General features: G+C 36.8%; 1 protein-coding gene across 12 annotated transcripts in view; it reads right to left on the bottom strand.

The window, feature by feature from the left end:
* The window catches only part of MYO9A (myosin IXA), a 301,131-nt gene that overhangs the window by 143,263 nt on the left and 144,100 nt on the right, over nucleotides 1-13,768 (bottom strand). For all 12 annotated transcript variants that reach the window (XM_031669215.1, XM_021941798.1, XM_031669218.1 and 9 more), the window contains one exon: nucleotides 8,703-8,898. In XM_031669215.1, coding sequence (XP_031525075.1) covers nucleotides 8,703-8,898 — 196 coding nt within the window. The remainder of the gene's footprint in view (nucleotides 1-8,702; nucleotides 8,899-13,768) is intronic.

The raw sequence follows: 13,768 nt of genomic DNA, 5'->3' as shown, positions 1-13,768 counted from the left end.
ATATATATATATATCTTAATGCTTTCAAGGTTCATTCATATTGTGGCATGTACCAGTATTTCATTTCCTTTATGGACAAATAACATTCCATGTATACATATACCACATTTTGTTCATCCATTCATCAGTTGATGGAACATTTGGGTTGTCTCTACTTGTTGGCTATTAGAAAGATGTTGTGAAGAATATCTGTCTACACATTTTGTTTAGTTTGTTCTTCTAAGTATATACTTAGGAGCAGAATTGGTGGGTCAAATATAATTCTATATTTAACTTTCTGAGGAACTGCCAAAACGTTTTACAGAGTGGCTACATCATTTTACATTTCCATCAGTAGTATACAAGACTTCTAACTTTTCCATATCCTCACTAAAATTTGATATTACCTATCTTTTATTATAGCCATCCGAGTAGTTGTGATGGCTATCTCATTATTGATTTCATTTGCACTTTCCTGATGACAAATGATACTGAGCATCTTTTAGTGTGTTTACTGGCCATTTGCATGTGTCTTTTCAGATCCATTGCCCACATTAGATTGGTTTCTTTTTTGTTATTGAGTAATAAGAGCTCTCTATATATTCTAGATGCCAGTTCTTCATCAAATATATGATTTACAAGTATTTTCTACTATTCTGCAGACTGTAATTTCACTTTCTTGATAATGTTCTTTGAAGCACAAAAGTTTACAATTTGATGAAGTACAATTTATCCATTTTTGTCCTTTGTCTTTTTGTTGTTACATGGAAGACTCCATTGCCTAATACATATTGGGAAGTTCAAGTCCTCCAAATTTGTTCTTGCATTTCCAGATCCCTTTCCATATCAATTTTACGATCAGGTTGTTAATTTCTACAAAAAGGCAGCGGAGGTTTTGACAGGGACTGCATCAAACTGCATCAAATCAGTAGATTTGTTGGGCCATGGTGCCATCTTAACCATATTAAGTCTTCAAATGCATGAACACAGGATATCCCTCCATATATTCAGGTATTCTTCAGGTTTGTTCAAAGGTGTTTTGTGGTCTTCAGTGTACAAGTCTTGCAACTCTTTTTGTTAAATTTAATCATAACTATTTTATTATTATTGGTGTTCCTGTAAATGAGCACCGATTTAATTTTGTTTTCAGGTTGTTCATTGCTACACTATAGAAATACAACTTATTTTTGCATATTGATCTCGTGCCTTACAACCTTGCTGACCTCACTTATTGGCTTTATGTTTTTTATAGATTTCTTAGATATTCTATACACAGTATCACATCACCTGTAACCTATATAATTTCTTCCTTTCAAATTATTTCATTTTCTGGCCTAACTGCCCTGGTCAGAACCTCCAGGACAATGTTAACCAGAAGAGGTGAAAACGGGTATCTTGTCTTATTCTCGATCTTAGGGGAAAAGGAAAACATTCAGTCTTTCACCGTTAAGTATGATGTAAGTTTTGGGTGTCTTACAGATTCCCTTATCAGGTTGAGAAACTTCCCTTATATTTCCAATTTGTTCAGTGTCTTTGTAGGAATGTGTTGGCTTGTGTCAAATGCTTTTTTCTGTGTCTCTGAGGGTGATGATGTGATTTTTATCTTTTATTCTGTTAATGTGGTTTTTATTACATTGATTCATTTTCATAAGTTGAACAACCTTGCATTCCTGGGTAAACTCCAATAAGTCATGGTATATAATACTTTTTATCTGTTGCTAGATTCCATTTGTTAGAATTTTGTTAAGGATTTTTGCCTGTATATATATATACAGGATGTCTGTTTGTGGTATTCTTTTCTTGTGATGTCTGCTATCCAGGTAATACTGCCTCACAAAATGGTATGAAAAATATTCCCTCATATTCTGTTTTTTGGAAGAGCTTATAAAGGATTAGTGTTAATTCTTCTTTAAATATTTGGAAGAATTCATCAGTGAATTCCCTTGTCTTTGGCTTTTCTTTGTAGGATGTTATTACAAATTCTCTTTCTTTGTTACAGGCCTATTCAAATTTTCTGTTTCTTCTGGAGTAAGTATTGGTTGTTTGTATTCAAGAATTTGTCCATTTCAACTAGGTTCTAACTTGTTGCCATATAACCATTCATACTGTTAGAATCCTTTTTCACTTCCATAAATTCAATAAAATTGCCCCCCCGCCCACTTTCATTACTGAAATTAGTAAATTGAAGTCTTCTCTATTTCTTGGTCAAGTCTAGCTCAAGGTCTGTCAATTTCATTTATCTTTTTAGAAAACCAACACGGTTTTGTTTTCTGTACTGTTTTCTCTACTTCGTTTATTTCAGATCTACTCTGTTACATCCCTCCTTCCATGTGCTTTGAGTTTATTTTTTTTTTTTCCAGATTCTTAAGGTAGAGTATTAGCTTATTGATTTGAGATCTTTCTTCTTTTTTAAATGTAGGTATTTAAAGATATAAACTTCCCTCCTAGAACTGCTTTAGCTGAATCCCGTCAGTTTTGGTGTATTGTTTTTGCCTCTGTTCATCTCAAAGTATTTTCTAATCTTGTGATTTCTTCTTCAACCCATTGGTTATCTGGAAGTATGCTGTTTAATTTTCACATATTAAGACATTTTTGTTTCTCTATTACTCATTACTGCTTTCCTTTTTATTAAATAGATGTTTTCAGTCAGGCATCGTGTCTCACACCTGTAATCCCAGCACTTCGGGAGGCCAAGGTGGGCAGATCACTTAAGGTCAGGTGTTCAAGTCCAGCCCGGCCAACATGGTGAAACCCCATCACTACTAAAAACACGAAAATTAGCTGGGTGTGGTGGTGTGTGCCTGTAGTCCCAGCTACTTGGGAGGCTAAGGCAAAAGAATTGCTTGAACCTGGGAGGTGGAGGTTGCGGTGAGCCAAGATTGCACCACTGCACTCCAGCCTGGGCGACAGAGCGAGACTCCATCTCTAAATAAACAAATAAATAAATAAATAAATAAGATGTTTCCTAGTACACTATTTTAATTTTCTTGTTATTTCTGTTACTATAGCTTAATGGTTTTCTTAATGGTTGCCAAGGGAATTATAATTAACATCTGAACTTACAGAATCTAGTCAGGATTTAAAACAAGTTAATTTCAATAGTATATAAAAAAAACTTTCCTCCCACATAGCTCCATTCCCTCCCTACTCCTTTATACTGTTATTGTCCTAAAAATTATGTCTTTAAAACTGTATGTCCATCAAGAAAGAATTATAATTATTGCTTTATGCAAGTTATCTTTCAAAATTAGAAGAAAAAAAGAGCATAAAAAATGTATTTATATACTGTCTTCCTGTAGTTGGCAATAATGACAGTCTTTATTTCTTCATATCCATTAGTTACTGTCTAGTGTACTTTCATTTCAACCACAAGAACTCCCGTTAGTACTTCTGGTGGGGCGGGTTTGCTAGTAATAAATTGCTCAGGATTGATTTAACTGGGAATATCTTAATTTCATCATCATTTTGAAGGATAGTTTTGCTGGATACAGAATTCCTGATTGGCAGTCTTTTTCTCTTTCAGAGCTTCAAATGCCATCCTGCTACCATCTAGCCCCAGTGGTTTCTGTTTTTAAAAAAATTTACATATCAAGTTTGTAATAGGAAACCCAATGGCTTCTGATAATAAATCAGCTGTTAATCTTATTGAAGATAGTTTGTATAAGATGAGTTGCTTTTCTTTTGCTGCTTTCAAATATTCTCTCTTTGTCTTTGGACACAGACACTTTTACTATGATGTATCTGAATTTGGATCTCTTTGAATCGATTCTCCTTATAATTCACTGGGCTTTTTGGAGTTACAGGCAATATTCTTTCATCACATTTGAACAGTTTATGGCCATTATCTCTTCAAATATTGTTTCTACTCCTTTCTCTTCTTACCTTCTAGATTCTCAGAAATTGGTATGCCTGATGATATCTAACAGGTCTCTGAGGCTCTGATCATTTTTCCTCATTCTTTTTTCTTTCTGTTGTTTTAGCTGGATAATGTCAATTATCTGTCTTCAAATTCACTGATTCTTCTTCTATCTGTTCAAATCTGCTGTTGAACTCCTCTAGCCAATATTTCATTTCAGTGATTATATTTTTTTCCAAATCATATTGGAGGGAAAATAAGAGTCATGAAATGTAAAAAAATACATTTATACTGTCTTTCATATTTAACTATTTACTGACATAAATATTTACACATATGTAACTTTTATCTTTTTAGTAATATTCCCTATTTTCCTTTAACTCCTCAGACATTGTTGCGAGCTTTAGCTCTTTGAACATATTTGAAATAACGTAAAGTCTTCATTAAATTCAATGTCTGGCTTTCCATGAGGATGGTTTCTATTGATTCTTTCCTTCCTGTGTATAGTTCAAACTTTCTATGTTTCATAATTTTGTGTTATTTAAATAATATAATGTGGTAAGTCTGGAAATTAGATTTTCCCTCATCCCTAGGGTTTGCTGTTGTTGCTGTCTCTTGTAGTTTTTTGGGTTTTTTTGTTTTTGTTTTTTTTTTGATATGAAGTCTGGCTCTGTCACCTAGGCTGGAGTACAGTGGTGCAATCTTGGCTCACTGCAACCTCCGCCTCCTGGGTTCAAGCAATTCTCCTGCCTCAGCCTCCCAAGTAGCTGGGATTACAGATACTTGCCACCGCACCCAGCTAATTTTTGTATTTTTAGTACAGAAGGGGTTTCACTATGGTGGCCAGGCTGGTCTCGAACTCCTGACCTTGAGATCCACCTGCCTTGGCCTCCCAAAGTGCTGGGATTACAGGTGTGAGCCACTGCTACAACAACCTTGTAGTTGTTTTTAAAAACAATTTTCCTGAACTAATTCTGTAAGGTTTGTACTCTTTGTCACATGTGACCATTCAAGTCTCTGCTCAGTTAGCTTAGTGGTCAGACAATGACTGAAGAGAGACATACCACCTGCCTAAAAACGAGTAAGTCTCCCAGGCTTTTTCAATGGTCAATGTCTGTGAGTTGAGGCACACCTTCGACACTTGGTTAGGGAGCTTATAAACTGCCTTGGCCTTCACTTCCTGCTTGCTCAGAGCCTCAAAGTTATTCAGCAAGCAATCAGGACATTGTTGGTCTTTCTTGAGAATGCACATAGTCCTGAGCATGTACACAACCCCATATATACGCACAGCCATCTAGATGCCCAGGAATATGTTGGAACTTTTCAAGGTCATATGGAGATCTCATTCCCCAGCTCATCCTTTTAAGCATTTTGGTTAAGATATTGGTTGTCTCAACTGTTGCCTACTGCCACAGGCAGCTGTGATGTTCAACAACCGATTCTGTTTGCTGTGCACAATGCCCCTGGGGGTTAAAGGCTGTTCGCAGTGGGCAAACTCCAAGTGAGGTTAAACAAAGACAGTGTGGTAAGTAGGGTATTCAGGAAATCACCCAGTAGGTGGAATAATGAAAATTCTCTGGGAATGGGGCATTGAAGGAGCTCAAATTGCTTCTATTCCCTCCAAGTGGTTGCCACACTGCTGATTTCTACCATGATCCAGGCTGTCGGTTTTCTAGGCTACCATGGATCTGAAGAGGAAGGGATGTGAACATTACATGTTAAAATGCCACAAAGTACACTGGCTTTACGATATTCAGCCTTTTTTCTTACATAAACACTTCTCAGGTTACTGTGAACCTTTGATTAATTTCCAGGGTTCTGACAAAGTTGTTCTGACAATTTTTGCCCATTTTCTCATTGCTATTATGAGAACATTTTTAGAGGTCCTTACCCCACCATTTCACTGATGTCTATCCAAAATCCTTATTCTTAATTGCCCTACTATACTGACCAATACAGAAGTGATTTATAAAAAATAGTCTTTTTTTTTTTTTAACAAAAGTTTATTTAAATCTATTAAGTACTAGGAAGAATTGTGTACAAAGTACAGCATAGAGATTTTAGACTTATGGTGATACCCAAATCAATTTTAGTATCTGGTCAATTTTGAAAATAGATGGTCACTAGAACGCTTCTCCCACTTACAGAAACAAACAGGAGTACATCAGAGTCACATAGTCTATTCAGTGGGATGAAGAAGAGAAATAGGTTCTGTGGAAACCCTTAAAGCTCTCTTATCTGCAGACACTATATAAAGGGTTTCAGCTTCTCTCCTTGTAGATGAAGAAACTGAAAAATACTTTGGACCCTCTTGTTCATGTCTCATCCTGATGGCACAGCTGAATTACCCATCTTTGCCTAGCCTTTTTAGACTAAATTCCTATTTGGCTATACTTTTATTTATTAATAACTCCAAAAGAATCAAATAAAGCATCATTGTACTCAGTTCTACATACTGTATAATTCCCAGTCAGGTTATGATTTCTGCTATATCTTCTTCATGATCCTTAAATAGTATTCTCTACTCTGGGCTCTTCCTTATTTGTGAGGAGGAAATCACAGGCAAGGTTGATGATACAACTAGATCATCTGTTCTCTACTGTCTCACTGCTGACCAGACAAATCATTGCCATTTCTCATTCTACCTCTCAGCAGGGCCACCATGCAGCTTCACTGAGACTGCCTATTGATGTGACTCCACTAAGAACATTTTATGGTTTCCAACAGCCTGATCACCATAATACACATTCTGCAATTATAGTAACATTTTCTCAAAAATAGTTGAATTACTTTTGATTTAAAGGCCTTAAATGGTATTGTGTCTTTTAATATGAAAGTCTATAAAAAAAAAGAACACAATAATAAGAGTAAAAAGTAGATTTTAATTTGATATCATAATTTGTGCTCAGCTGGCTTGATGAAAAGAATGTCAGGGAATTCCTTGAAGAAATCCAGGGTATTGTTGGTGAACACACCTGTTTACCATCAGGGTGTTTCTTGACAATTAACTAAGAGTCCACTGAAGTTTTTAATTAACATATCATCAAAGGAAATAAAAATACACTGTAATTCTGCAGGTTAACATCTTCTTTCTTCTTTAGAAAGTATTATCTTTGCCCTCTTATTCTCATCCAACATCTAGAATTGGTCACCTCACCTTTTCTGCCTTTCATATTTTCTACTTCATCTTAATCTGTAATTCCCATTTCATCTTAATATGACTGCATAATATTTATGGTCATTATAAAAATTCTGGATCTACCGTTTAAACCATTTGCACAATCTGTTTTTACAGTGATACAGTGTTCCAAGTTTATAATATGTTTTTATCCTAAACCTACCAAAAGAGAGTAGGTAGGAAGCGGTGTGGAGAAAATAAAATGTTAGGGTGAATGCTGGCATTGACACTGATATATTGTAATATAAACAATTACTTTCAGAAACGAATCTGCTCAGGCCTCAAAATGCAAACAAACCAGAGTGTTCCTTTTCCTTTATAAAAAGTAAAACTTTTAAAGTTTTTTCCAAGAGGAAATTTTGGGTAGCTGGGATGTTGTGTTTCTTAACCTAGGTGGTAGTTCCAGGGTTGTGTTTACTTTGTGATACTTCACTGAACTACACATTTTTGCTTTGTGTACTTTTCTATACGCATGTTATGTTGAATATAAATTTTCAGAAAGAGATTATTATATGGAAGCTCTGTACTAGCCAGAAGGGAAAACAAGATTAGAAAATAAGGAATCTAGACTTTATCAAGGTAGAGAAAATACAGGTTTATCATTAATAACACTGCATGTCATTGCCCATATTGATAATAACAGATATGTAACAACTAGCTTTCACAAATAATAGATTTTAAATGCCAAAGGAATATACAGATAATGTGAATAAGGTAAATAGGCTTTGATAGTGAATACAAGAAAAGTTTCTTCTCTTAATTATGTCTTAGCAGGATACTAATCAATTTTGAGTGGTTTTCTTGATTAAAAGTTTGTCATAATAAACAAGAAAGCATCTTAAAGAAAAAAAAATTTCCTTAAAACTTTTTATAAAGATAATCTCTTAGAAATCACTTTGTAAAAGGCAAAGCAGGTTTGAAATAGTCCTTTTATTTCTCAAACTATAATTCTCCCTATATATCTACAAAGACCAGTTCAAATACTTTACAATCTGAAAAAACAGAAACTAGGTTCAATTATTTTATATATATTTTTAGAAATACACTCTCTCAAATATATTTATTTGTCTCAAACATTTAAAAGCTAAACTTAAAAGTTTTACTACTAGTGCACATCCCAAAAAGCCACATAAGTCGCTTTGGGAGTCCTGAAAGCACAGGTGAGCCCTATAACATTTCTACTGAAAGGCATAAATCTCAACTGCATATGTATCACAAAATCTTCACTATGCAGCAATGGCCCTACCTAAGACTAGAGCTACAGCAAACAACAGTTTGGTTTCCAGTAGGCCAAAAGTGCTTATGAAGTTGTCCTCCCACAGAACGTGAGATGAGAGATTTTATGATTGAAGCGGGAGGCATACAGAAAAAGTATCCTGCTTTATCTATTTCTAAATTTCAAAGTTTTTAAAAATCCATGAACTAAGAGTAAAGGAAAAGAAAATGAACACTTCATGAACATATGCTCTGACTTTATCCTCATAATTTTAAAGGCAGTATAACTCTCTTCTACAGAAAAGAAAAACTGTTCCTAGTCACAAATCGGTTAAGAGATGACACTAGATTGACTACAGAACCAGGATTTTTGTCCTTGAGAATCTCGTAGCAAGAATTCTACTTCTTTTTGTGGAGAAGTAGAAAGGTAAAAAAAAGATGAAGTATGGTAGAATACTAATAACTGCCACTTACCAGCTTTTCTGTGAATGTGTCTTTTCCCAGCTTCCCTGAAAGCAACCATGGCTCTGAAAAAAGCTCGGAGAATTGCCCATCGGAAAACAGCTACAGGATCAATTCCAATCATCCCAGAGATAAATGCATTCTTGCTGCTTCTCAGAAGAGCTACAATGTCTGGGCGCATATGATCTGTATTTTTTTCCCGGAAATCCTACATGAAAAATGTACCAGTGTTACTTATGGGAAAAAAAAATTTATTAAAAACAAGATGATGAGTGATAACATACTTTGGATGCTTGTCCCTCCAAACCTCATGTTGAAATGTGATTCCCCCATGGTGGAGGTGGAGCCTGGTGGGAGGTGTTTGGGTCATGGAGGTAGATCCCTCATGAATGGACTGGGGCTCTCCTCAAAGTAATGAGTGAGTTTTTACTCTAAATTCACCAAAATCTGGTTATTTAAAAGTGTGGCACTCCTACTTCTCCATCTCTTTTTCCCTCTCTCTTGTTCTCTCTCTCTCTTGCCGTATGACATACATGCTTCCACTTCGCCTTCCACCACAAGTAAAACCTCTCTGAGGCTTCACCAGAAGCCGGGTAGATATCAGTGCTCTGCTTCCTGTACAGCCTGAAGAATCGTGAGCCAATTAAACCTCTTTTCTTTATAAGTTGCCCAGCCTTCGGTGTTTCTTTATAGCAACATGAGAATGGACTAACGCAAGTGACATGTTTGAACAGTGGTTGAACAATGAGATAGAAGAAATGTCTGCTCCAGGTAGCTAACTGGACTGGGTGTCTTCTATAAGGTCTCATTCAATCCTAAAACTATTGATTTCTATAATACTTGTAAATTAGAATAAATATTCTACAATTTTATAGCAGCTCGTTAAACTCTGGTCAGGGACAGCCTCTCCAAAGAGGTATCACATACAGCAATAGGAGAGCTGAATAACAAGAAGGAGCCAGAGATGAGAAGACTGGGAAGAGCAAGCAAGGGTAACACCTACAACCTATAGATGATGATAAGCTGGACAAGTTAGGAGAAAAGCAATAAAAACCACAGGCTGGAGCATTGGGAACAAGGAGAAAGTAGTGGAAGATTAGATAAATAAATAGGCTATTTAGACTCTGAACTTCAGTTGTTTGTTCAAATTTTATTCAAGTATAAAGGAAAGCCCTGGAAAGGTAACGACATGAGTTAACTGGTGTTTTATACATGGTTGCTGCATAGGAAATGAATTATTCAAAGAAAGAATGCAAAAAAGAAGGCTCGATATTAAAGTAAACCAGGTAAGAACTGCTAGTGACTTGGATTTGGTCAGCTGTAACAGCAGAAATGAAAAATAGTTATATTTGGGACATGTAAAGGCAAAAAACCTGCTGATTAATTAGGGTGTGATGAGAAAATGAGGAAATCAGGTTAAAACTTATAATCTGGGGTTGGGTATTCAGTGGATGGAGATGCCATATACTGATAAGGAGAAGACTAGAGAAAGAAAAGATATGAGGATAAGAAATGAAGATCAAGAGATCAGTTTTGTCCAAGAGAAGTTTGTGCCAGTGAGGATAATAATAGTAGGTAACACTTAGAGGTTAGTATGTATCTGGCACTCTTCTAAGCATTTTACATGTATTGTCTCATGTAATATCATTTAATACTCCTAATAATCCTTTCAGATAGATATTACTACTCCTATTTTATAGATGAGAAAACTGAATCAGAGAGAGGTGAAATATCTTGGCTCCTATTACACAATAAGAGGAAGAGCAAGGGCTCAAAAACATACACTCATAACCAAATGGATTTGTGAGTCTGGAGTGCCAGGGAGATTTCAGAAAATATATTTGGTTATTATCAGCATACAGTTTTTTTTTTTTTTTTAACAAGGTCTCACTCTTCAGGTCAGGCTGGAGTGCAGTTGGCACCATCATAGCTCCCTGCAGCTTGTAACTCCTGGACTCAGGCAATCCTTTGCCTTAGCCTTCCGGGTACCTGTGAGTACAGATGTACACCACCATGTCTGGCTAATTTTTTAATTTTGGTAGAGAAAGAGTCTTGCTATGTTGCCCAGGCAGGTCTTGAACTCCTGGCCTCAAGTAATTCCCCCACCTCAGCCTCCCAAAATGCTGGGATTACAGGTGTTAAGCCATTGTGCTCAGCCAGCATATAGATTTTTAAAGCTGAATAAGAAGGATTGTAAATAGGCAGGAACAACCATCTACCAAAGAACAGCGGCTGGAGGAGCTAGAACATAAGAAAATGGGTTAAAATGCACCATAATTAAATGGGGAGAGTAAACTTCCACTCTGGGAACAAGGGCCCAGACTGATATTACAGCATAGGCATTGACTATAATCTTACCAAATGCAAGGAGTAAAAATTTGGTAAGTCAATCACTCCAAGTTGGTACATCTTCATAGAATATCTCTAACTCAGAATTCTATGAGAAATACACCTAGTATTATATCATCTATCCTCATGTACAGAAGTCAGCTTGCACTCATCCTATTACTTTCAGGGCTTTCCTTTCCTAATTCTTCTTTATTCTCCTGAGAACAAGGAAAAACAGGAAACAAGCCAGGAATTTTGGTCCTTGGCTTGTCCCTACATACCCTTAGAGCAAACATATGTATTATAAAAGAAAATTAGAAAAACTGAGTAAGAGTACTCAAATCCAAATAACCTCTGACACCATAATCAGCAGCTAATAACTACTGATAGCAGACAAGCTGTGAGGCGTGAACTTTATGTGTTTTACATAACTTATTGCTATCCAATTCTAATAAATACTCAATAAAGCAGACATAGTCATAAGCCATAATTTACTGATAAGTAAACAGAAAGGTAAAGCAGCTTTCCAAAAGGCAAAGAGACAGTAAGTACCAGTGGCAGGAACTGAAACACCAGTCTGCCCTACTCCTATTAATAACTACACTATACAACCTAAAAATCTAGGATTCTTTTCAATGCTGACTGTCAAGTGTTGAGAGTGACCACTGACCTTCATTTTCAAAATGAAATAGTCTGTCTTCACATTTCTAGATTTCTAAGTACATTATCAACTGACCATATCATTCTTCTTCAAAATCTCTCTTCTAGTTTCCACAAGAACATACTTTGTGGTTTACTATTTGCTTCCTATGCTGCCCTTCTAAGTCCTCATTGGTAGTTCATATTGGAAATTCAAGGGTTGGCTTAATAGTGTGCACTCATTTCTCTTTTTTAGGTTTGTTTGTTTTTGGAGATAGGGTCTTGTTCTGTTGCCCAGGCTGGAGTGCAGTGGTACCATCTCAGTTCACTGCAACCTCTGCCTTCCGGGCTCAAGTGAATTCTACCCCTCTGTCTCCCAAGTAGCTGGGACTACAGGCACACACCACCATGCCCAGCTAACCTTTGGTATTCTGTGTAGACACTAGGTCTTGACATGTTCCCCAGGCTGGTCTTGAACTCAGGGACTTAAGAGATCCACCCACCTCAGCCTCCCAAAGTGCTGGGATTACAGGAGTGAGCCGCCACACCGGGCTGTGCACTCATTTCTTCACTCAACCCTCTTAGATCAAGTGATCAGAACAACAGTTATGACTTTATTTTATCTTATATATTTATTTATTTAGAGACAGAGTTTCGCTCTTGTTTTTCAGGCTGGAGTACAATTGCTTGATCTTGGCTCACTGTAACCTCTGCCTCCCAGGTTCAAGCAATTCTGCCTCAGCCTCCCGAATAGCTGGGATTACAGGCATACATGCCACTATGCCTGGCTAATTCTGTAATTTTTTAGTAGAGATGGAGTTTCTCCATGTTGATCAGGCTGGTCTCGAACTCCCGACCTCAGGTCATCTGCCTGCCCCGGCCTCCCAAAGTGCTGGGATTACAGGCGTGAAGTTATGACGTTAAATTAACACTATCTTTATGATGAAGCCCAAATGTGTATCTCCAGATCAGATCTTTCGTATTATTTCTTGAGATCCATTAACACATCTTTAAAGGGTATGTCTAATTTGAAAGAAAATGTATAAGACCAGTAGTATATTTAAACGTTTGGAAGCATTCACTAGTAAAATCATGTGGGCCTGGGATTTCCTTTGTGGAAAAGTTCTGAACTACTGATTCAAATTATTTAGCCAACATAATGTTCAGGTTTTTCTATTTATTCTGGTGTTAGTTTTGGTAAAATGTTTTTTAATGGAATTTATCCATTTTTTGTTTTCAAATTTCCTGACAAAATATGTTCATATCCTTCTAATATCTGTAGGTATGTAGTAAAGTTCTCTTTTTTCATTCCTGGTATCTGTAATCTATAAATTTTTTTATATTATCAGTTATTTTCCTATTACATTTAATTTATATTATTTTGTGTTATCTTTTCAAGGAACTAATTTTTGGCTTAGTTGATTTCTTTGTTCAGTGTCTGCTTTATATTGCACTGATTTCTGGTCTTATTTTTACACCCTTTCTCTAATTCCTTTGAGTCTGATTTGCTCTTCTTTTCCTAGTTTCTCACATAGAAGCTTAGATAACCACTTTTTGATCAAGCATGGTGGCTCACACCTGTAATCCCAGCACTCTGGGAGACTGAGGTGAGCAGACCACTTGGGGCCAGGAGTTCGTGACCAGCCTAGCCAACACGGCAAAAACCCATCTCTACTAAAAATACAAAAATTGGCTGGCTGCGATGGCTCATGTCTGTAATCCCAGCACTTTGGGTGGCCAAGGTGGGCGGATCACGAGGTGAAGAGATTGAGACCATCCTGGCCAACATGGTGAGACCCCATCTCTACTAGAAAAAAAAAAAAATTAGCTGGGCGTGGTGGCATGCGCCTGTAATTCCAGCTACTCAGGAGGCTGAGGCAGGAGAATCACTTAAACCCAGGAGGCGGAGGTTGCAGAGAGCCGAGATAACGCCACTGCATTCCAGCCTGGCAAAAGAGTAAGACTCTATCTCAAAAAAAACTAAAAAACAAAAATTAGCTAGGCATGGTGGCACAAGCCTGTAGTCCCAGCTACTCGGGAGGCTGAGGAACGAGAATTGCCTGAACCTGGGTGGCAGTGGTTGCAGTAAGCCAAGATCGCACCACTGCACT

Source organism: Papio anubis, chromosome 7 (assembly GCF_008728515.1).
Source record: "Papio anubis isolate 15944 chromosome 7, Panubis1.0, whole genome shotgun sequence".
NCBI lineage: Eukaryota > Metazoa > Chordata > Mammalia > Primates > Cercopithecidae > Papio > Papio anubis.
Note: the sequence above shows the minus strand (reverse complement) of the source record. Positions and strands in the feature narration are given on the sequence as shown.